General features: G+C 39.0%; 1 protein-coding gene across 1 annotated transcript in view; it reads right to left on the minus strand.

Moving 5' to 3' along the window:
• Positions 1-25,933, minus strand: part of ablim1b (actin binding LIM protein 1b) — a 49,843-nt gene extending 23,910 nt beyond the window's left edge. The window contains exons 1-6 of the mRNA XM_079476240.1: positions 25,515-25,933; positions 15,402-15,536; positions 7,569-7,752; positions 7,197-7,306; positions 3,697-3,823; positions 3,418-3,511 (exon numbers count right to left, since the gene is read on the minus strand). Coding sequence (XP_079332366.1) covers positions 3,418-3,511; positions 3,697-3,823; positions 7,197-7,306; positions 7,569-7,752; positions 15,402-15,536; positions 25,515-25,761 — 897 coding nt within the window. The 5' untranslated portion in view covers positions 25,762-25,933. The remainder of the gene's footprint in view (positions 1-3,417; positions 3,512-3,696; positions 3,824-7,196; positions 7,307-7,568; positions 7,753-15,401; positions 15,537-25,514) is intronic.
• Positions 25,934-26,506: the final 573 nt, after the last annotated feature.

Below are 26,506 nucleotides of genomic sequence, written 5' to 3' on the forward strand. Positions count from 1 at the left end.
CTGAAAACACTTCTTTAAGATGACTCAACACATATTATAAATCAATTTGCTGGACATCTTGTTAATAAAATGTCCAACTGCCTTTGGAAATCTCATCACACTCAAATCAAGTCCCTGTTCCAAAACCTTGCTGTCAACTGCTTACATGGGCAAAACTCACTTGACCTACCGGATGGTATTTTCTCGACAGAGCTTGTTGCAATGCATTGTTGGCAGTGACGTTGCTAGGCCCTTTTTAGGTGGCCTTCAGCCACCCTAAGGTTCTTTAAAGTTCCACCCTAAATTGAAGCTCCTAAAAAATTATGGAATTTGTACAGGAATTCGAGATCGCTTTATAGTCCTATAAACTCTTATTATTCTGCATATTCTTTCTTAAGTAATGTACACAGTATGAGGAGCTTAGAGAAGACTAAACATATATATCTCCAATCTGAGCGCCCGCTAATATTGAAACTAATCGCCCTTTTGAACTGGTCGATCCGTTTCACCAAACCTTTCTAAACAATTTAGGAATCCACTAAATACTTAATCACAAATGACTTGCATTACTCACTATCTGGCATGTCTGACAGTCCTTCTGACTCAAAATCAACCATTTAACAATTCAGTTAGTCCAACATACTGAACTGAAGTGAGGTGAAGAGAGAACTAATGAGCACGAGCAGCTGATACTGACCGGTTGCAGCAGCTTTCAGATCACCAGTACGCACTGAACCGAGAGCTGTTTCTTTTGGACACCTCAGATTGAGAACCGATGAGCTGATGATAGTGAGCATGCGTGATTCACCGTGAGGCTTCCGAACAACTGATGCTGTGCTGATGGTACGAGCGCACGTGAACCGAGGACTTAAACATACGGAGCAATCTGGCAAAACGTACGTGTATTTAAAAACAAATAAATCGTATTGGATTACGCATGGATCCTATAGTTTAATATAGTTTAATTTATTCATTTTATATCTTTAAGACTTAAAATGTCATAATTTGCACATCACCTCACGAAACACAGCAATTCCATCGAATAGTGGAATGCATTGTCGATATAAAAAAGTGGATGAGTAGCAATTTTTTATTACTGAACTCGGACAAAACTGAAGTGTTACTTATCGGACCGAAAACCGCCCTACGTAACAACCAAGAATACTGCTTAACTATTGATGGATGTTCCATAAAACCCTCATCTTCAGCTAAGAATCTTGGCTTTATATTCGATAGTACTCTGTCATTTGAGAACCAGGTCGCCAACACCTGTAAGATTGCGTTTTTCCATCTTAAAAATATATCTAAATTACGTCATATGCTGTCATCATCAGATGCGGAGAAGCTTATACATGCCTTTATGACATCAAGACTAGATTACTGTAATGCACTATTAGGTGGTTGCCCTGCAGGCCTATTACAAAAACTCCAACTGGTCCAAAATGCGGCAGCTCGAGTTCTTACACGTACAAAAAAGTATGAGCATATTAGCCTGGTTCTGTCAACCGTGCACTGGTTACCTATAAAGCATCGTGTAAACTTTAAAATCTTGCTTATTACCTATAAAGCCTTGCATGGTTTAGCTCCTCACTACTTGAGAGAACTTCTTACGTATTATAGTCCATCACTTGCACTACGCTCTCAGGCGTCAGGTCAGTTGGTAATACCTAGAATTTCAAAATCAAGTGCAGGCGGCAGATCCTTTTCTTATCTAGCGCCTAAACTTTGGAACAGTCTTCCCTGCAATGTCCGGGAGGCGGACACACTCTGTCAGTTTAAATCTAGACTAAAGACGCATCTTTTTAATCTTGCATACACTAGATAATCATAATATATATATTTCAAAGATCTAGGCTGCACTAGTTAGATCAACCGGAACCAGGGACACTTCCAATAACAACTGATGCATTTGTTGCATCAAAGAGTGCAGAACAGTACTCTACTCTCAGCCTGTCTTGTCTCATTGTTCCAAGGTTACAAGAGCGGAGCGGGCAGGGCGCAATCCATTCCTAGACCTGACAAATGCTGGACGAAGGAAGTGACGTCCCTACAAAACTTCAGCCACTATTAGATTATTAATGATAATTTTAAATCTAATTTTTTTATTTTGCCTTGTTGTGCAAGCACTGTTGAGCTTGTGCAGAGGCAGCAGTTTTTGCCAGAGGGGAACTGGAATCCCCTGGTTAGGCCTGGTTTCCCTCCGAGGTTTTTTTTCTCCTCCTCCAAATTCTAGGGGGGCTGCTAGAATTTGTTAGTCTTATTTAATTAACACTGCATATAGGAATTTATTGTGTGTCTGATATTTGACCTGTGTTTTGACTTCCATAACCTTTTATGTTTTACTTATAGTCATTTTTTCTTGTACAGCTGCTTTGTAACAATGAAAATTGTAAAAAGCGCTATATAAATAAAGCTGACTTGACTTGACACTCTTCCTGTATTGGGCGCTTTATTTGCAAAACTCTTCTCCGATGGCGTGAGACGGTTGGTGAGGCAGCCATCAAAGATCACCTTTAATTCTGCATCACCGAACTCCGTATCCCTCGCCACCGAAGAAAATGCCCTGGCGAACTCCCGCGTCCCATGATCCCCCTGACGGAACCCAAACAGCAAGTGGGCAAGGCGAGATCGCAGGAACGATGCTGAGCTGTCCATGCTGCTGCTGCCTACTGGGTTCAGTTCTGGCTCGTTCGTTCTGTCACGGATGTGTTAGAGAGAACCCAATTGCAGGCAGCGAAACGGGGATGACGGGGTTAACAAGGACTTTAATATAAACAGAAAACAGGAACAAAACAAAAACCCACGAGGGGGTGACAACAGGGTACACACTAAACTGAACTAACTACAGACTAAACACTTGACAAGAATTACAACTACACAAACACCTAGACTAACAAAACACTCACACTGACTAGACTAACAACTCAGACATGGCATAGCATAAAGCATGAAGTAGCAAGGCATACCAGTACACTAGATGCAACGAACGAGCACAGGACAATGAACACGAGGATGTTTTAAAGGGAGACAGACAAAGGATAATAAATAAGGGTCAGGTGCGGGTACTGAAACACTCAGGGAAGGTTAACGAGGAAACGAGATGGCGGGAAACACTGACGAGACACGAGAAAGCACATGGCTTTCTCACACAAAACCTAAGGCTATGCCATGACTCCGCTGCAAGACCAAGAATAAACATGACATGATAGCGGAATCATGACAGATTTATATATTTGAATAAGATGAGTGTTTTTCATCCAAGCCGGCCGGGATTATAGACTTGACGCGTTACGTCATGGCAAGTGATGTCATTACGGTAGGGTGTAAAAGAATCAGCAAACCGGTCTTTTGAACTGGTTCATTGAAAAGAACTGTCCGAAAGATCCGGTTCGCAGAAAAGAACCGGACTTCCCATCACTAACTCACTTTTTTACTCACCTCCAAAACTTTCCCTGTGATAAACTGATGGCAGGCCTCGCACTGAACGCCAAAATGGATCTGGTAATCTTTCTCACAGTATGGAGCGCCATCCCTACGTAAAAATAGTAAAAGAGAAATAGCGATTTATGTTTTAAGTGCATTTCACCTCAATAAAATCAGGATAAGAGCATAAATTGATTGTTATTAGAAAAAAGGACACATTAGGCGTTCAGAGAAAGGGAATTATATAGAGGTACGAGATGGTAAGAGATAAAAGATAATGAAGGCATAGCTCACTTGCTGATGTACTCTCCACTCAGCACCTTTCCGCAGGCTTTGCACTTGAAGCAGCCGAGATGCCATTGACTATCCAAGGCCAGAAGAGCCTGACCGTTCTTTATGTCCCTGCCACATCCTGCACAGTCTGCAAAGAGAACACACGCTGATCTGCCAGATGATACACTTATAAAGTATTTGGACACTCAAGGTCCCAATAAATCGCATGATGAGCACAGTTTGCTATGTGTTCCTGTTAAAACAAGAAAGTGGAGGTGTTACAATTTAAAGGGCGTGTGCCTTAAAGGGACAGTTCACCCAAAAATGAAAATTCTTTCATCCGTTACACACGCTCACGTCATTCAAAATTTTTCATTTTGCAATTACTGGCACCATCAAAAACATTTTTTAATTAATAGCTTAATACACAACCATAGGTGTGCACAAACAACTCCATCCACTAGATGGAAGTATAAAGCAACACAAAACCTTCCTTACATTAACCAACACCCACCGATAATTTAACTACAGCCTCCCATTTATGATTTTTAAACAAAGCATGGTAAATACAGTAAGCATTACATTGCATGACTCAGAGCATTATGGCGCAGTGCCGATTCACTACAACAGGACTGTTTCCAAGCATCCTTCCTCCGCGAGATGGTGCTTCCTCCTGGAGGAACGCGAGGGAGTTTAGTTTATACATGTGTAATGTATGTAAAAGGTTCCGTGCTAAAAATAGCTCAGGGCTGTCATCTTCTATTTATGTTCTTTGGCTGGGATCCCAAAAGCTTTTATTAAAAGCAGGGATGGATGAATAGGGCCGGGAAGGTCCCAGACTCTGCTGATGTTGCTCGGGGGCGAATGCATCAATTGACAGAGAGGCGAAGATATGATGCATTGCGCTGCATTTCGCCCTCTTATGCATCATTTAAGCTTCAACCTCTCTCTGCACTGAGAGACCCGCAGAGTTTTCTGTTCAAGAATAAGTGTGTGCATAGAGAGGGAAAGACTCGCATAGGGAAGAATAATTATGAATAAGATCTCTTTTCGAGCTTTTATTTCTCACTAATAGCAGTGGGTTTAATGGAGAGCAAATGTTGACTTTTGCTTATATTTCCTGTATAGATTAACAAACAAAAACACAGAAACATAATTAGTTAATAAGATATTTACTTTTAACATTTAAAATCCTGAACTATAAAATAACAACTTAATAACATTTTCCTGTGTGAAAAGAGAGAAAGAACTTTCACAGGGACCTGGGTTCTATCCACCTGTCATGAGGTTTATCTAAACTCTCAAACTCAGGGCTAGTTTTTTTTAGAAGTGTCGATAAAGCTTTGTGGAGCTGGCCAAGGCAGCATTACCGACATGACTCGAACCATCTCCGTCTTCCAAAAACAAAGCTTATCTGACCTAAAGACTTTCACCGGCCTCAGATCATTTCCTGGAGCTCATGGATGACAAATCAGCCAAGCATGACACAAAGAGATATTCAGTGGTGCTCTTTAATGAGAAAGAGCCTGTGTATGTGTACTACAGGCACTTGTGGCTCTGAGGCATTTTAGAACAAAACAAAAATGAAAAGAAGCATTTATATATTCTTTATTATATCAATCTTTTAAGATTGTTTTGTAAGTGGGTCAATGTAAATAATGTGGGTAAAGTTAAATAAAAACAATGTAAGTGGGTTGATGTAGTAAATATTTATAAAGTCATACAACAAAAAGAAAATATATCTACAGTATGTTTTTCTGTAACACTTTATAGTATAGCGACCTATTCGCACAATTAACTAGTTGCTTAGCATGCCTATTATAAGCATATTGGCTGTTTATTTGTACTTATAAAGCACGTATTCTACATGACCATATTCTACTTCCCTAATCCAATACCTAAACCACCAACTACCTTACTAACTATTAATCGGAAACAAATTTACTGAGTTTACTGAGGCAAAAGTAGTAATGGTTACAGCTAATGGTAACAGCTATTTTTTATACCGAGTTTATTTATACAGAGAATTGGATCTTATTTCATTGTTTATTTTATATATATATATATATATATATATACTGTATATAAGAACCCCCCATGCAAAATTTTAATTTATTGATCCTTTTTTCAAAGCTATTATTTAAAACAAAGTGCATGTACAGTACACAGCAATGTTTTCCAACTCGCTGCAATCCCACAATGCACTGCGTTTACAATAAAACTAATTCTCTCTTCTGAAACACAGCAGCTGTTCGATGCTAAATCGCTCATCTAATTGTTTATTACCTGATGTTGTTATAATGTAACAATAACAATTGCACGCATTACAACAACGCCATTCTAATCACTGAAGCCTTTTACCCCGAGGCTTGGGAAATCTGGGAGAAATCTCAGCGGACAATCCACACTATGAAGGCCTGACCTGTCGGCGTACATCAATGTAAACTCTGTCAGAAACAGGAAGGTGAGAGAGAATGGGGCGAGCGGCAGGCACAGCAGATCTGTGAAGGAAGAGGAGCTTTGTGTTGGCTCTGAGCCTCTCTTTTTCTCTGTTCCTGTCTGTTTGACTCCTGAGGCCCTGCATCTTAAATTACTCCAACGGCAGCCCTAATCTACCGGAGGAGGATGAAGAACTTCCTCAAAGTGAGATAAAAGAGTGAGAGAATGATGGAAATCAAAGAGAGAGAGAAAAACGAAAAGAGATTTATAAAGAGCTCAGTTTTACTTTGGTTGACAGCGCAGGAAGTGATCTGAGTAAAGGTCTTGTCAGCTAAAGTAACAGTGGAGTCTAATAAGAAGAAACCCTATTACAACTTAACTTAATTAAAAGTTTTTTTTACTTTTTTGAAGAAAATGTGAGTGATGCTTGCCTGTGCAGAATGTTAGGTGTTCTCTGTGGCTGCCATGACTCGCCATGGGGATTGGCAAAGGGTTTAGACTGTTTCTAGGTCCCAAAAACCGCATCTTAACCAGATGCGATGCGATTCCTGGGATAAGCAATTTGTCTGACCATACCGTGGTGCAGAACGTGCTGTAAGTCCGCGACATTGCAAAAATGAAAACGGTTCCTAAAATATAAAGATAACTTTCATCACATGTCGCAGCGTCGAATCGCGTTCTCTGTATTTTCTATATATTTCTGACATTTGTAACGTTAAAGTTACGTTTTGGTAAAATTCCATTACGATTATAATGTCAACGTTTCGATTTTATATCACAAGATGCGCTTCGTCCTCCATTTTTCAAACTACCGCACAAGTCTGTCAAAGCTGTAGTCCAAAATAGGAGAATGTGATTTAGCGCACCGCTTTGCTAACACAGCAGGACATTCTGATAGGATGAAGACTCAGTGAGCTTTCAATCAGCAATGACCTTGAGGTCTGATCGGTAAAAGATCTGTCAACACACACAACACTACACAAGCTTACACATCTATAGAAACAGGACGATTTAGCCAAGATGTAATCTGAGTAGGACACTAAAACATAACCAAGCAAAACAAGTGAGTGCGTGTGACTCACTGCTAGAGGTGCTGATGTCTTTGGGGGTTGGGGATGTTGGCTGGACACAGCGCTGGCACAGACAGTCTTTTCCATTAAAAGTGACTCGGTCACCAGCAGGAAACGGTCGTCTGGCAACAGAAATGTTATCGGAGACATTTATCCATGAAACGTTTTTATCTAAACATTTGTATCTGTCTCTACTGTAGCCATTATATAGCCTTAATGTTTATTTATATAGCAAATATCAGTTAAAAACAATGTTCTGCATAATAGATGTGAATCTTTAAGAGCTCTAAGAGTACTACTCTAATTAAATTAACTAAAACTGAAAGGCCGAGAGATGTGTTGAACCTTGTGAATTATGGACAACTTTCGGCAGAGAACTCTTACTTGCAAATGGTGCAGACAAAGCATGCAGGGTGGTAGGTCTTCCCCAGAGCCGTGACCACCTCTCCCTCCACGAAGTCTCCGCACCCATTGCAGCGCGTGCCGTGAAGCCTCTGGTAGTCTAACGTGCACAGGTACTCCCCGTTCTTCATGAAGAACCCGCCTTGGGCCAGGTCACAACCGCACACTGAACAAAAACATACAAAGAAATTTATAATATACAAATAGTCGTATGTATAAATCTTACAGCATTTGACAGACTTCAAATTGTTTAAAAAAACAATGGACAATTCATATTTTTTTAAACACGCTAGCAATCTCACAAGTGTTTCCTCTTTCTCCAAAATTAGAAATGTCAGAGATTTCACTACAGACTTAAACATTTCTTATCATTTTGTCTGATCTATTCAAACTGATTTATAGCGCTCTCTATGTTTCTAATCTAAGCCATTTCTAAGGAATCTTTATTTATAATGTCTCTATTTCTAAAAACATTGGAGACAAGACTGATACCACAACTGAGAACCAAGGTAAGTATAGTTTACCAAAAAAACGATAAAAAAATTGAAATAAAATATTGAAACATTTATGTTGAAATCAAATTAAATATTGGCTTTTATATTATTTGTAAATTTGAAATGTTCGCAGAGCAAAACTGTAATAAGTTTAAGATGAGGCACTCAAATGACTAACTAAAAATAAATTAAAATAAACTAAAAGTGAATGTATTAAAAGTTGATTAAAATTATAGAGCATGTAAAATAATACAATTAGAATGGCAAAGCTAACAAAATGCTTAAAAAATAATTAAAACGACCACAAAAACTATGAATTTAAAAATGAATCCTACTTCCAAATATAAATATATACCACAATAAAACAAATGAATGACGTTCTTTCTTCTGCAGAAAAAAAGAAGATAATTTGAAGAATGTTGGTAAACGAACAATTTGTTTTTGACAAAGTGAATAGGTACCGCCACTGTTTGGTTACCAACATTTTTCAAAATATTTTCTCTCGTGTTATACAAAAGAAAGAAAGTAATTCAGATTTGAAATGACAAGAATGTCAGTACGATGAACTTTTTTGGGTGCCATCCCTTTAAGTTTCATGAGCCATCTGCGATCAATATCATTTTGTGACTTGTGAGGAAATATTCTGAAACACGTGTTACACCAGACGCAACCGTCTTCAAAATAAACAACACTCAACAAGAGTCAAACAAACACTTCCTTCTGCTTTTCCTTGAGTGTTCTAACACAACTCATTAGTTGTGTGTTACACTAGTTGACGGGGTGTTACGCAATTTGATTGCCAGCAAACACAAGGTCAGGGGGCTTGTGCTTGTCTTGGCCAGTGTGTCTGCTAATGCACCAAAGCGTACAATGAGAGAGTTTGGTTAACTTAAGATTTTGTGTGCTGGAGAATGCTTTTAAGAATTTGGCATAAGATCAGACATTTGTAAATATGATTGTGCGTAAAGGTGTGTTGGGTCGGTGTCCTCTTGGCAAGTGTGTCTGTCTCTAATCCCGCCATCACACATGCCAGATCTGCTTGAAAGCTCCTTGGCAGGCCGGCACTGATATTTAACAGCTTGTTTAGCGTCATATGATACCCTCTTCTCTCTCTCTTTCTCTCTCTCTCGCTTCTGTTTTTCTTCATCTCTGTCCTATGGTGTAATGTCCTTGCTTTTTTCGTGAATTGACACATTATTAATAGTGTAACTCAACTATTGACAGAAAAATGATAAGATGACAGGGAAACCGGACATAGCGATAATGCACACCAGATTCTTAACAGCTCTCAACACTGCCATCTTACTTCATATCTTTCACTTCAATGGTGTTCTGGAAGAACAGGCCCATTTTACTCCATTCAGACGGACAAATGTGACAAGCAGGTGGCTGCGTGACAGTCATCATTAGCGCCGGAGAGACAGAGACAGTTGCGTAAGTAACGCTGCCTGTGTCCTCTCTGTGTGTGGCATTTTGGTAACCTTCTTTGACAGGGTACAGAATGCCACCCTGCCGCTTTGGAAAATGTCAAAGCCATTAATGTTGAGCAACACACATTCGCGTAACTACAGAATGCGGGGGGGGGGGGGGGGGGGGTTTGCTCGAGGGGGTGATACAACTGTCCTTCCCTTCACTCTGTCATGGGACTCTTGAAATTACATACATGTATTGTCGAAACCATTTTGTGTTTTGCTTAGAAGTCCAAGAACTGTGAGCCAGCCCCCTCCATCCCAACACTCTTTTTATCAGCCTCCGTCTGAAGGGAATAAAAGTTTCATATGAACAAACAGGATGGATTTCAAAAAAGCTATTCAATTTGATTCAGCTCGGATAGTTACATAATTCAGATTCAACTTTGCTTCAGTTCACATACAAAGAGCCTCGTAATAAAAACACATTTCGCTATATGCTCAGGGTGCAGTAATGCATTAGTCCCAGGGTGTACCGTACAGTACATTGTATGGAGACATCAAGCGAGCTCACACATATCAATATTTTAATAAGGTTCTCAGCATGCAGATGTATCCCTGCACTTCAGTGAATAGTGTGGTTTCAGCATGGGTTTCCTCTCCGCTATGTTTGAGACTGCTGCGGGTTTCACTGCGGTGATATGTGTGTGTCATTTTAATATGACGGACACATGAGATCAGTGTTGTAGTAGCGGCATGGAAAATGTAACTACCCGCTACTCACGATTTTAAGTAGATCTATTACAGTCAAGCTAACAGCCTCTGTTTATAACTTGTTTGCTTTATTGTATCATTTGGTTTTAAAAAAGCTCATCGGTGACAAAAACAATAGATATCAATGTGGTGAGTGCTTTAAAGGAACAGTTCACACAAAAATTAAGATTCTGTCATCATTTACTCACCCTCAAGTTTGTTCTGATGAAAACAGAAAAAGATATTTGGAAGAATGCTTGCAACCAAAGTTCTTGGCCTTGGCCATTTGACTAGCATAGAAGGACAATTGCTTTATACATTTCTTTGTTCTGTTGAACCACTAGAAGATATTTTGAAGAATGTAGGAAAGCAAACAGTTTGGAGGCACTTTTGACTATTATGGTAGCCAATGGTGTACACATACATTCACACAAAACACTTATAAGAACATGCATAATTTACATAACAGAAACAAAAACTTTGGTACTTTTGTGATTTCGGTACCAAGAATGTAAAACACTGCATGCAAAGTTCCAAGAACAAAACCGAGTCATTTAGAAGAACTCCAAATTAATTAAATAAAATGAACTGACTCGGTTAAATGATTGATGCACTTTGAGATGAGCCAACGGAGCATATGAAATAATTCCCAAACAAGAGCCCTGGCATTAGGGGCCTCTTGGAGCGGACAATGGGATCATTTATTATCAAACTGAAACTACAAACACAAAGCAAGACTATCGTATACGTATGCCAAATCTGCCGACCTCATTACTAGAACTGCCTCAGGCAAGATATGTAGGAGAGAGTTATAACTCTGGTCATCTTAATGCGGATAAACAATGATAACATGTAGTGTATTGTATATTGCCGGGCCGTCCTAAGTGGAGACCATGACTTGATGGGTTGCATTGCCAATGGGAGAAAATGGATTTATTCATGGTGCCTGTTTTTACAGGTGCTCGAAGAGCTGCCAAAGCAGCAGAACAGAGGAAAGATAATAACACTTTTTGTTTGTTTGTTTACTTGAGTACATTCTATAAAAATAGCCACAATGTGTGTAACGGGAAAACATTAACTGGACTGTTGCCAACCCATGTGTAACGGATTGGATTTACAAATAAACTGCCAAACATTTTTTTATTGAAAGTGGTGGATCCTAGCCAAACAATGTGTGCAATCCACTCTCGATCTGAGAAATGTTTTGGACCGTTCATGGCTACAGTCAATGATCCAAAATGTTTTCAGTAAACGTTGCGGGAAATCAATGATTCACAAACGGAGCAAAAGACTTCTAAAGATAAAGGCAAATATTTAGCCCACAAACATTCTTAGAGTGACCTCTGGTTGGACTTATCGAGTGAAGCCACAGTATTGCAGCCTTCGGTCTCTATATTACAAGGCACCCATCACTGCAGAACAGTTTATGTTTTGTATCCAAGCAACATGTTGAATTAGTGTTTGCTTTTGGTGAGAGCAGTAAATAGTTTGTTGCTTTCATAATGGTTAAGTGTTATGGGTTTATTAAGACTGACACTGAGATAATGTGTGGGAAATGCGACTGATGTTAGGTTAGGTTGTGTGTGTGTATGATTGCGACAACTGGCAGGCTTATGGGCCGGTGAAACGTGTGTGTGTGTGTTTGGATCGTTGATAACATAAGACTCTCAAATAGGTGCCAAAGAAATCCTCTCTGCTATTTTAGTAATAAATCCCTCAACCTCTAAACAAAGAATCGCTTTCTCTCACACACACACACATCAAACTCTTTTCAGTTAACGGTTTAAACCGAGGATGACCTAACCATGACAGGTAGAAAAGTACACTTCCTCTTCCTGCTTTTGTTTTTAACTTGGGATTGTCACTCCTTAAACAATTACTATTTTTAATATGAAATTAAGAAATAAAAACTTGTCAGTGCTTACAAGGGCCAATTAAGCGGGAAGATTTCAACCGAAAATGTTAATCTAACACAGTATCTAAACCAAACACGACCGGCTAAATGCGACACAACAAATGGCTTGTTTTTAATGGGTTTGTCGCAACGCATCCAGTTAGGACAAATTGTAAAATTATAATGGGTTCAAATGGGTTCTATTGTCTGTTGTCGTGCCGTGTCCTGTCCGGTGTTAAACATTGAAAGCAACTCTATTATTGGTGAATAGTTGCTTTAAAAAGGTGTGTTACAGTAATTTTTGTGTAAAGCATTTTAGTTCACAGTTTGTGTATTTCCAGTGTTGTTGCAGATGTCCATACGCGCACACAAACCGTATCACAAACGACATCACTAAAGTTGCATTAAACATGGAATATTCCTTTAATTGCAGTTGTGGAATTCTGATTAAATTTGATCCTATTTAATTCGATCCATTTAATGTACGTTTCTCTTATCTGGTTACCATAAAGAAAAACAAATAAACTGAAAGCAATAAAGATTGCAATAACTGATGTCTTCACATATCAATAAAATGTGCAAAACGAATCAGTTGTGTGGCCTTGAGCCTGTGACATCATCTCTGCGGATCTTTAGGCACTCGACCCCTGACCCCCTCATTAATGTAAACCCACAGCTTCGGGGGCATCTTTAATTACAGGCTGAACACACAAGCAAAGCTAGCACACATGTTCACAGACAGACTTGCGGTCTCTGCAGAGGTGTGCGGACCCCTCCTCTGCCTTCTTATCGTCCCAATGGGGATCAGCAGAGCTATTTTCAGCATTGCGGCGCTTTAACAGCTCATAGAGACTATGCCTGAAATAGCGCACACAGCCTCTCTGACTGACACAGCATTCGCACACACAGAAAGAGAGATAGAGAGAAGAGAGAGAGAGAGAGAGAGAGAGAGAGAGAGAGAGAGAGAGAGAGAGAGAGAGAGAGAGAGAGAGAATGTTCAGAAACACAGAGTGAGGTATGGACAGGAATACTAAGCAATCGCTACAGAGAGGGGAAGGATGGCGCTGTAGATGTTCACTGCACTTGCTTACTATAGATGTTTAAGTGAGGCTGTTTAAAGAAAACAAATAGAACTAATAGAGCAGAGCAAGGCTCATTAGCTTACAAGTGAGCTGTAGAGCGCTCCATATTTTCCTGCCAGAGTTCAGGTTTTGGCAGGTGACCACAGCTTAAGCGCCAGGGTTTCAACAGAGGAAGTAACATTATGTAACATTCTGAATCCTGTTTTCCAGGAATAGAGCTAATTGATTGGACATATAGGCTGTATAAGATTAGCGTGTACTCTGAGCGAACCACACGTCGGGAACTAATGTATAAGAACTATAGTACTGGTAAATATTAATATAGTAAATCTGAACCTTTCTATTTAAAAACTGTGCTATGCTATGTTTATGGCCAAAATGGTCCAAAATGTATTTCTTATTATTAAATTTGCAGGAGCCAAATGCAGATTGGTTGTCATCATCACAGAGTGGGAGGGGCTCAATATAGGTTCAGTATAGTCATCGCAGAGTAGGAGGGGTCAAATGCAGATTGGGTGTGGTCATCACATAGTGGGAAAGTCATCACTAGGGCTGTTACAATATCAGATCTTTACCAACAGAATACTTTCACAACATCTATGTTTTGTATATATTAATAAATAATGGTATCGGTCATAATCGTCTTTTTATTGTTAATTTTGACCAATTAATCACACTTGTTTGTAATCATTTTAGATAAAGCAAAATTTTATATGAGTGCTGAATTATTTATGACATCAGCATAAAATAGACCCCTTTGGAAGAAGTAAACAACGTCCAGAAGAACTTCCTGTATGCGTTTTTATCACTACACAAACATTTAACAAAATACAACCAACAGAACATTTATAACTGAATTAAAATGTTAAACAAATATCGTTAAGATTTAACTATACATTATGTTAGATATAAAAAACTTAAAGCAGAAAGTGCTTCTGGACAAGTGTAAACATCTCGCAAAGTGATAATATTGTTTTTTAATATTACACTTTTTGTCAAGGGGACAAATGCATAAACTGCTTTCAGCTACATTTCAGGCCACATTACAGTAAACACAAAGAATTACTTTGCAACATTGTATGCAGAAGATCAAAGCAACCATGATGGCATATATGCAACACAGTAATGACAGGGCACTCTCATTTCTGACCATGTTCCGCCCTGTCATTTAGCATCGGAGATTAGCTCAGGTGAGATTTAGAAGGTAAACCTAGGAGACCTCAGCTTCACAGGGCGTTTTAAGGAAGAGAACAGAAGCATATGGATCCACTGACATTTAATGTCTAGACTTATCATACACAGTTATTACAGCCAGATGCAGTCACGTGCTATTATGGTTACCATGGCGATGACATTCAAATGCCTGTTTCCCATTCCAAGTGATGCACGTTTATCAGAAATGCATAAGCCTATCGGAGACGCTTTGAGCTTTTTCAGTATTAACAGGACAATTGAAGGAACTTGAACAGAGACACACCGAGTGATTAAAAGCTCTTGCGGGCTTCCAGTAGAAAATGAGTTGTCTGCTCTTTGTGATTGGCAACGGGCAACCTCATAAATCTCATATTTTATTCTAGGACTTGAGGGCTCGGCCGGTCAAACCATACAGAGCAAAAAGAGTGAAAATAAGCTTGAAGACACAACATCAAACACACCCAATATAAAAGATCACAAGCTCTTGCACAATAACCACAACAAATCAAAATGACAAACTGAAGCTATTTTCTACCAACAAAGTGAATCTACTTCTCAAAACAAATTACATTTTAGAGGACTCACCGAGAAATCCAGTGAAGGACAGTTTAAATTCTTATCAAATGATACGAATTATAAGCAAAATAGATTCATGTAGACCACCAGAGAAAACCGAACACAGTGTGTGGACCCTTTAATTCAATTACCCTGGTAACGCAGAGGGGCGTGATCCAGCTTTCGTCCCACCCAAGACTTCATTCACAAGGTTATAAAGTTCTGAATTCCTCATTCCTATTTTATCAGAGCCGTCTTTGTTCCCTTATCCTTCAGTCACAATTTTGAAAGGAAAGAGGCTACGACTAAATTAAATTTCATTCCTCAATGCTCAGACTTGGCTTAGGAATCTGGTACTCCATTCAGGAAGTTTTTCATTCAAGACCTGAGAAACAAACAGCAAATAGTGGAAAAACCAAGCTTAAAGAACTTACCTTTGCATGTGAAGCATTTTATATGGAAGTGTTTGGATTGAACCCGAAGAACCTCTCCTTTGCATGGCTCCCCACACTTATAGCACTGGATGACCAGTTTTCCGGGAGGGTGGTGAGGGTCCTGCGGATGGGCCACTGTGAAGCAACACAGATGTAGGATCAGAAAAAGTATTCAAATTGGATAAAGCAGCTGTTACACAAAAAAAAGATGTGAGTCTGACCTCACATGCCATCAAGCCCGAATCTAAATGCTCAATGAGATGTCAGATGGACTAACAGTAATCATATCAATAATGAAAATATTGATATAATATTGCCATTCCGACTAGTGTGCACCATGAGCTTGAATGTGTGATAAATTATACGAAAAAATGGTACATGTTAACTCAGCTAAAGCCTGTGTAGCTATTGAATTTTAATGTAATATTTTAACATCATACTTTAATCTAGTATATGATGCAGATCGTCAATGTATTTCAATAACAGATGTTTTGTTTTGTCTAATATAACAACATTGGAAGGTGTATTACAATTAATTATGAATCAATTAATATTTATTTCAAATATAAATTTGCATAATCACTTAAAATTATAAGGCTTTGCCTCAAGTCACCTCGAGGCATATATATGACATATATGGCTCTAAATGGCATTTGTAATGAGCAGAAGATGAATGTAAACAACAAAGACTGAAGCTAGCATGAGCACCTCTCCACAGTGTGAAAAAAACTCCAAACACCTTCTAACACTTCTCTGTCACCCACACACGGTGTGATAACACCTGAACCGCCGGTGTTGGCCTGCTGAGCACTTTCTGCTCGCTTGAGAGCATTACGTCATTCAAACTGGTTGAGGCGATTGCAGGTTAAACTAAATCAATTTTTGTAAGGTTAGTTGTCCGGGATAGTTCACCCAAAAAATTGTATTCTGTCCAAATTGTTTTCCATGTATGACTTTCTTTTTTCTGCAGAACACAAAAGAAGATATTCTGAAGAATGTTGGTAATGTTAACCAAACAACGGCGTTACCCATTGACTTTCAACAGAAGTGCTAAAGAAAAAGAAAAGTCATACAGGTTTGAAATGACATAAGGGTGAGTAAATGATGATCCAATTTTAATTTTTGGCTGAACTACTCTTTAAATGTCGAGGCAGTGTAGACAGTTATCAAAGCCAACAAAGTTTTATGTTACAGTTTGTTTGTCAAAAAATGATATATAGGACAAAAATAACACAGCAAACGCTCAAATGCTCTTCAACTGAAGAGCAGGACAAAATGCTTTTTCATTTTAAAATCACATTCAATAAAAGAGACTGCTAAATGAATAAATGTGGATATAAATAATTGCAAATATAATGGAAATATCAACACATCAATGATCCCCGCTTTTAAAGCAACACACCTCTACATATAGTAAGTAAAGTTTCTCTCCTACTAAATTGTAAGCACACACTTTAGCTTTATAAACAATGTGTTCAACCCTTATTATCTCAAAAAGTTTCCAACAACAATTCTATCAGATTCTCATTCTCTCCCTCTGTGTGAGCACGCGCTGTTAAGGCTTTATTGTGCCATATCTGTTCAAGGTCAGTAGGGCCAAGATGGTGTCCGCACATTGCTGCTGTTCTAAACTGGGCCGCACTGAGGCTAAAGTTAATTCAAATGCAATGAGATTCAAACCTTTGGGCTCTCCTCTTACCTTCGGCCTTCCCATCCTCTCAACATTTACTATTACTTCCTCTTGCCCTCTCATATAAACAGGAGACTTCATCTCAGGATGACACTTCTTCACTGTCTATGTCTCTCTCCTCCTATTGGAGGGTTAATACATGCCTCTTTAATCTAATCGCTGGCCACTTGAAAGGCTTGTGTGAGATTAACAGGAAAAATCTTCCTCCCACATCACTCTTGAGTCCTTATCAAGCCACATTCATACATAATATTACCACCAAAGAGCATGTCACTAGCGAAACAACTCAGAGAGCTATTTTATGAGGTCCGTTTCCTGTTCGCACAATCTCAGTACCTTCTGAGCCCAATCAATTCTCATTCTCTGAGTTTCCAGTGTGATGAATCGTTGTGGACAACAGGAATTTTTCTGAAAGAGGACACTGGAGTACCACTAGGTAGCAATGATAAGATTTTGGCAGAAGTTGCATGTTCAGGAATGTTCCTACCGGCCCTTGAAACCAAAGCGGAGGATTTCGTCTCCGACTAGCCCCCTCCAACCGAGACTGCTGTTGCTATGGCAACCAGCTCTAGCAGGGCTGCAACAGTGTGACACCAGGAGCTCATGCGGTGGAACCCAAGAGTGAGGCTGCAGAATTGATAGACAACACAGAGGAAGAATTACCGTTCCAATCATACGCAGAAGCTGAACTAGCCCAGATTCTTGTGATGTGCTGCCACTCATTCAAGAGCTTCCACGGCAGCTATATTAAGCAGGCACACAAAGATACAAACTTGAACATTCTGTCCATTTATGAGATACGTGGTCTTTGCGTCCTGCCAAACAGCATGGATGAGGAAGACGCCACTCTGTCACGGGTGACGCAAATGTGAGGAATGGTGGGTGGCAAAGAAGTCTGAATGTACCCACATGTTTTTAACTAACTACTCACAATTCTGTTTAACAGGCACCTGAATATTGCTATGGCATTTTTGATTGAGTCTCATTTTTACAGTTACTATTTCTATTTAAAAATATTTTTGTACACTTTTCATATTTACACAATGAGGTAAATGTAATTTCATTTGTGTAGGCTGTTGATGTTTATTTTCTGTTCATCACAGCAGTATCGAATCATTTAATCTTGTATGGTGGTCATGTTTTTGTTACTCAGCAAATGTTCACAGGTCTACCCACAGCATTATTCATTTTGGTTACACTTTATTTTAAGGTGCCCTTGTTGCAGTGTAATTATACATTAAAGTACTGAATAATAATAATTAACTAGGTGTACTTACTATGGAGGGTTGGGATTAGAGTGTGCTTAAGGGTTAGTTACATGTAATTAATTATGCATCATTTGTAGTTAATACTACTGTAGTAAATATGAAAGATGTTTTCTTTATCCCAATTACAAACAACATAGACAGAATATGGTAAATATTTACCTTTGTTAAATCACAAATTCAATAAACATTGAAACACAGGTCCTACAGATTTGAACACCACACAAGAGGTTAAATGATGATCAACAAATGTTCAATTGTCTATACCAAATATTATAGGGCTGCTCAACTAGAACGGCTTCCCTAAAGGTACACTTTGTGAAATTTAGTGGCATCTAGCTGTGAGGTTACGAATTGCAACCAATGGCTCAGTTCACCCCTCACCCCTCCCTTTCGAAGCACAATGGTGGCTGACATTTTCGCCTCTTTGCCGAAGAAGATAACATATTTCTGAAACGGGCTCTGTAGAGCAGTTTGTCCGTTTAGGCTTCTGTAGAAACAACATGCCGAATTGTAAGGGGACCCTTACATGTATGTAGATAGAAATAGCTCATTCTAAGGTAATAAAAACGTAACGCTTCATTATGTAAGGTCTTTATACACACCTGAAGACATGTCTTTCTATATTTAATATATTATCTTGAATTTCTGTCAATAGATCCTCCAAGGAATTACACATCGCACGTTTAAACATGAAGCAAAAACATTTCACGGTTTTAATTGGGATTCTGACTCAAAGTAAGGTCTAAACCTCTTCTAAGCAACTGTTTTACCTTTGCTGCTTTTAATAGGAGTTTAACCTCAGAACAACCCCTGTACTAATCTCAGTATTAGTGCACCTCTCACCTGAATACCTGACCCCTGCTGACCTTAAAGGTCTGGCCAAGTCTTGAAAGAACAATGACAATTGTACGTAAAGGGAAGGGCTTTTTTAGACACACACTTAAAGGGGCTGAACACTATACCCACTCCTCTTTATCACTTTTATTACATTTAAATTGCATTCGCATTGTGATGGACTAACTGGCTCCGGTCCAACCATTGTCACACCGAGATTCACATTGTTGGCCAATGTCCAGCCCTTATAAACAGTGCCCATGGTGAACAGAATGACAGAAAACCAAACGTCGTAAGCACCTGATGAAAACCACGCCGCATGTCAACTGCTATAAATTAATCACAGCATCTCGTGTATGAACGTGAAATACAGTAGATTCCAAAGTGCGTCCTCAAAGCTTAGCAAATAAATGACGGTTTCGTTTATAAATAAATAATGTCTTGTGATACGAAATGAAGGTTTTAATGTGAAACTATGTTATAAAATAACTGCTATGAAATCTTAGAATTACAGGTTTTTATTAAAGAGTAAAGTCAGAAATGCTCTTTGAAGTACACAATACATAAAGCCAACTCACCAGGTGGGCAAAGGACAGATTTTACAATAGTAAATGTGATAAGCATATCTCTATCACTGCCTGTAAGTCCTCCGAGATCACTGATGTCATGAATCCACAGGTATGACACACACACACACTTTCCTATCCGTTTCCGACTTTCTGCTATCTCCTATTGAGAGTGTCTGACAGATTATTTTATTAGCTTGATCCCCCTGAACTTAACCTCACATTAAAAGCCCTTAAAGCATCATTTTAGGTCAGCTGATCCCAAAATGTCATCTTTGAATTGGTGTCTATAAAAATGCATTTGATCAGCTACATGAACGTCTTCTGGAAAGCTCCATATTCTGGAAAAGGTTTTCAGAGTTATGTCCAACTGTGCGTTCCCATTTTACCACTAATAGACCAGACACTGTTCCAAGTGTTGAATGGAGTCGGGATACCGTATGTGTGTGCATGCGTGTGTGTGTATCCTACTAAGTCTGGCTTGGATACTTGCTGAAACAAAATGGGAAACCTGTAAATTTGGCACAGAAGGGGCTAAAATAACACTTGGCCACTGCTACTGCATTCTAACACATGAGGACAAACCTCAGCAATATGCAATATGTTAGGGGTAAACTATTAAAGATGCAGTGAACGTTTCGTTAGTTCATGTAAGCTGACTTAACTTAAAGGGATAGTCCACCCAAAAATAAAAATGAAATCAGAATTTACTCACACTCAATTTTATAGTGTTAAATGTGGGAGTAAACTGAAAAGTAAATAAGGTGGCTTAATGTTGTGAAAGCATTATAAATTAGTTAGTTAGTTAGCTAAATTATGGTTTTAATTCATATTATTACATTGAAGATCTATTGTAAAGTATTCCAACAATGCTTCCGACTGTTGAATAAATGATCAAGAGACTATACATATACATTAATTAACATATGACGCACACATACTTATGACAGCATTAACATGTGTGTCCGCATGTGCATACAGGTGTATGAGGTGGGTCTACAGTGTTTTCTGGGACGTGATTCACATGAGGTATACGGCCTTAGCGATAGACCAGTCATCGCCCGGTTGCCATGGCTACAGCAATAGTCTAAAAGCATTATTGAGTTCATTCTCTGTCTCTCAGCCTCCCCCTCCCACATTCTGCACAGACCACTGTTAGCTTTGCTAAGCCATGATCTACTTTTGAAATCACACATATATCAGCAATCTGTAACATGCCTCCAAGATGTGACATGAGTCTTCTTCCAGAGACATTCGTCTTTCCTTAGAGGATTCCCAAACAGAGCACTGCATTTTTTTCAATAGCTCTTTAAATTCCTGCGTCGTGTTACGCAACATTTCTACTCGAAACTGTTTCGGCATGAGGGGCAGTTTCCTTTTGTGGAACAACACCAAACAAATCGTGTATCAGTTCAGTATAAACAAGTATTGTTTGGATCAGATGCTGTGGTCCTGAGGCCTGTGAAGATGATAATGATGTGTTTGAGAGTCAGCAGATGTTCTTGTTCTAATGAAGCTTCCTTTATCAGATAACACTGAAACTTTAGAAGTTATCGATACTTGCTATTCTTGAAGAACTCCATACGCACAAACACACTCGTGCTCCACAAAAAGATGACACAGTTATGCATATTCACACAAAAATTATTTCATGCATTTGGATGCACTTGTGTAAACAAACACGTCTATGATGAATTCATTGTATTTTTAATGGCAAAATCACACACAGAAAGAAATGAACCCTCAAAGATCTTTTTGACAACCATACATACACATAACGTTCGTAAAGCGTCAATGGTATAGCATAATGTCCAACCCACATGCTGGGTGGTGAAATAATCCTTATCTGTATAGAGACTGAGAGACACACATACACAGACAGTGTACAATTTATGATTTAAGTTATATAATTTGCAAGCTACAGAACACGAAACATTGACAAAAAACACTGTGCCACAAAAACCACTTAGTGTTCAACCAACTATTGATTTTGTAATAAGTGATGCCAACACAAACATCAAGAACAACATGACGGCCTATGCCATTGCTATGCAATTTCACAACTGCAAACACAACGTTTTACACTTGAACACAACATTCACTTAAAACTCCAAGCCGCGCCATCGATATTCTGTAACTGACACTAGTTGGAACAACCACTTCTGATAATCAGACACAGTTATCTCTAAATGCCAAATCTCAAAATGATCAGACGTCATCCATAATAATCAGCCTGGCCGATATATCGGTCAACCACAAACACAACCATGTTTCCTAAAACCGCAGTATTCTATTTCACAAACCGCTGAACACAATCTCCCACACGCTGGCCTGATTTTCTCCCCCTGTAAGCTCTGGTCCCCACCCAGAAGCGAATCCACGCTACCTTTCTCCTTCACCATGACCATTGGTTCCTCACTGCTCTGCTGGTGCTCTGATGAGGAGGATCAGGGAGAGAGAGCGACGTTTCTTCCTGCCTGCCTTCCCTGCTTTATTGCCCGCTGGATCCAAACGTAAGGAGGATACGGCGAGAGAGAGAGGAGAGAGAGAGCGAGGCGACCGAAAAGCGAGAGGAGAGCAGAAGAACAGGCAGACACGCTCTCAAACTAGACAGCCGTTCAGCAACTGCTAGCTTGGTCTTCGTGTCTCAAGCAGCCCCCCCTCCTCATACACAGGCAAACTATGTGTGTGTGTGTGTGTGTGTGTATGCGCTTGTGGACTCTGCCCTCGCCGTTCTGAAATAACCAGGTTGCAGCTGCTGTGTGACAAATGCAGATTCCATAGCTCTAATCCTTCCAAGTCCCAGACACCACCTTAAATTCTTTCAACAGAAATGGAGGGGACATGTGGCACATTTGACATCCTGCACATTTCTAATCTTTCCTGCTCTCTCTCTCTCTATCTGCCATTGTTCATCACATGGTCTGATTAGCTGTGTTTACTTCAGCGAATTGCTGACTACCTCTCGCTGCGGTGCGCTGTCTCCGTGCCACATTAAAATGAGGAATTTGCTGGAAAATAACTCACTATCATTGATCCGACCAGGACTGGACATTACCGGTATGACAAACTCCAGACGTGGGATGTGAAACGAGACTAAGTTAACGGCTTTTGGGGGATAAGCGAGTCTCACTACGGACAATCCATACGTCATGGCAGTCGATTATAGGATTACGATGCCGACAATTGAATTTGGAAGTTTATTGAGAGGCGTTATTAATATTCACACTGGTGCAGTGGCGTCACTAGGGGCAACCGAGCGCTGAGAGAATGGGGCTGCTCTGACAAATTACCCAGAAGCCTTGGTGTTCTCAATTCGTAAAGTTAAAGTTAGGTTAGGTAAGTTATATTAGTAAGTTATTTTCCTTTTCATTTTATTAACTACTCAGAGATTAATGTCTGGATTTGAACGTATAAGGATTAAAATGATTCAAGCAATACATTTCAGACAAAGAAGGATGGCGTGTGAGACAAGAAGAGAGAAAGGGTTTCAGGGAGAGGCAGCCACAGACAGCAGGTGTTGGATAAAGAGGGGAAGTGCATACGACATTAAAAGACAACTGAATCTTTTGTCATCAAATGAGAGAAGAGATTCGAAACTAAGCCAGACCTATGAGAATACAGATAGAACATTGGCATTAAGCTTCTGCCATGTTTCTGTAAATGCCACGAGATTTCTTGCAGATGTGTGTAAAACACAGAATTTAATCTGAATCTATATGTTGTCGTCATCAAGTTTCAAACATCCTTAATGAATTTATATTATATAGAAATGCCAGTTAAAAGTCTTAATGATACTGTGGTCTGAACGCCTAATACCCAGAGAATCTTGCAAATGCCAATTTCTTAAACGGTCAATTCTGTGATCATTTATTCAGCCTCATTGGATCATTCAAAACCTGTAAATGACTCCTTCTTCTGTAAACCAAAATAACAAGTTATTTTGAGAAATGTCTCAGTGGTTTTATGTCTAATTTATGGATGTCAATGGGGGCCAAATCATTTTGGCTACCAACATTCTTCAAAATAAATGATTTTGTGTTGTGCAGAAGAAAGACAATGCAAGAGGTTTAGAATGAGTATATACATTTTCATTGTTGGGTGAACTATCCCTTAAAATATAGTGATGCCTGCCAGAGCAACACTGCAGTTGAATCTGAGCCATTGAGAGAAAGAATCGCGTCAACAGAAGTTCAAATGATTATAAAATAAATTGTTATATGATAACCAAACACAAACCGGAAGATAATTTTAGGCCAGGCGTGTGCGCCCAATGTAACCATCTATAGAAGCATCAAGCTTTCTATGACTTACTCACATACACCGCTTTAAAATGAGACTTCAACTGCTTGTAAATGATTAATTGGTTGGGCAAAGATGTATTTTCTAGCTGTACCGGTTCCATGCTATGAGCACAAACATGAAACATTCTATACACATCTTTTCAGATGAAGAATTTCCCCTCTCGAGTCATCCATCTTTAACTATTCAAAACATACAACATACATTTCCATTTAGGGCTACACAATACCCAGAAATCCCACATGTTATTAGAATGGCCCAAACTATGGATCATCTGGAAGTTATTTAGCACGAATTACTTTGTGCAATCATCTGATACCCATCTGAACAAGAGCGAAGTCACATACATTCAACACACATCTACACAACCACTTGCATTACATTAACATGTGTATGCACACAAGCAAAACATACGAAAGCATATACTTCCTTTAAAGTATTCATGACCAAAAAAATTTACGATATGGAAAACAAATGTGGACAATGTAGACATCTTCAAAACTGAATATGATTTAGAAACCACACCTGGTTATAATGATAACTAAAACCTATTAAAAAGCCACAGTATAAGAGTGTCTTAATGCTTTCATTTAAAATGTCAGTGAAGGCCAGACTGTATTACGAGAGGTACATTAAAGACAAATGACTGTTAAAAAAAACATTCTTCAGCAGACTAATGGAAATATTTGTTAGGGAATGTGTCCACAGATTTAGATGTAATCTTGCCAGCAGGACAGTACCATGATCCAGCTCAGTCTTTAGATTAGTCCTCAATCCCACTGATTTATAAAACAAACATGCCAGCATCTGTTTATCTCAATTACAATGATTATGGAGGGCTGATATTCTCTTTAAAAAGTTATAAACTCCATCGGAAAAGCGCACATCAAATACATCGCTGCTGTCCTTCTTAAACCTTGTATTTTCATATTTCGTGATGACATTTTTTTTTCCCATAAATCATTATTATAAGTCACCCATTATGTTTGTTTTGCAAATATCTAACCAATAAAGAGTATTAAAAAGTGCTTGTCAACATTCAAACAACATTTTGTGTTTTTAGGTTTCGGAAGCACAACGACGATATTTTAAATAAAAATATGATTGATCCGGTCCTCTTAAAAAGAATTTTAAATAACTACGTTTCTTATGGATATTTTTTCTAGAAAAGAAAACAAAGCACAATCTACACTGTAAAAAAATGGTTAAAAAAACAGAAATAGAAAATATTTTGAGAAACAGAAATATTTCGCAAAATATGATTTTGCTGTAGAACTACAGGGTATACGGATATATAACAAATTGTATTCCCGTTTTTCTTGTGAATTTGCTGTCTTTTTCTGTAATTGTATGTTTTTTGACTGTTTTTCAAAAATGCATTCAAATCTGTTAAAACAATCTATTGCACATCAACGGGAAATCACACTATTCTCTTCTCACAATCCTCTCTTACCGGGTCCCATATCAGGAGGGGCCATTCTCTCCAGGATGAGATATTCAGTAGGGTTGAGAAAGGGCAGCTGCTCCATCATGGACTGTTTGGGAATGAGGTAGAGCACCTGAGCTACGTTTCCGTCTTCGATAATGGACATTCTCCGAATCGAGTTTTTCCGTTTCACCATGTCCAGCACCACCTGGTCATCGCTGCGGCCAGAGCCGCAAAGTTTGCCGAAGCTGTTCAGATTGGGTAAATTAGGCATTGCTAGACCCTCAGGCCGCTGAAACAAGACGGAATCACAATAGCGAGTCGTATGACGGCGGTACCCCGGTTCTGAGATTAAACGACCGGCTCACTGGGCTTTATTTGTGTGTTGTTGGTAAAGCAGCTCTGAGGAGATGCTGAGAGCTCCTTTCTGGTTCCTTAAGAAGATTACGGCTGATGTATTTTTAGTGATTATCTTCACAGGAGGGAAAAAGAGCACCTGCAAAAGCCAGTTGGAGTCAAGACCTCACGACTAGGTATCCTGTAAACCAAAGATGCAATCAAGCGTAATATCGAAAACAAACGCATCACAGCTTAATCTTCTGAGATTTGGTACATCTGATAGAAGATTACAACATTTTTGATTGATTGTAAAAAAATGCTATAATATTACCACGATACCAATCATGTTGAAATCAAATCATGCGCATGGGCTTCGATTGAATGTTTTATGTTATACAAGGGATGGAATCTAATATCTCTAAGGCTTATTCGGATTGTACAGGGAAATCAAATCAACTGACCATAATGCATTGGCTTAGTTAAATCAACAATTCTGATTAAAATAAAAATCCTGTCCAACATGCTTCTATCTGAGTTTGTGAACACAGTTCAAATGAGCATCCACATTTAACCTGGCACATCACCAAGCTTCTAGAAGGCACCTTGTCTGTTGTATACTTAAAGAACGACAAACCCTGAGTATTTACCTTGCTTAGAAACAACGTTAAGTGTTTACATAG

The sequence above is a fragment of the Barbatula barbatula genome (genome assembly GCF_947034865.1).
Source record: "Barbatula barbatula genome assembly, chromosome: 16".
NCBI lineage: Eukaryota > Metazoa > Chordata > Actinopteri > Cypriniformes > Nemacheilidae > Barbatula > Barbatula barbatula.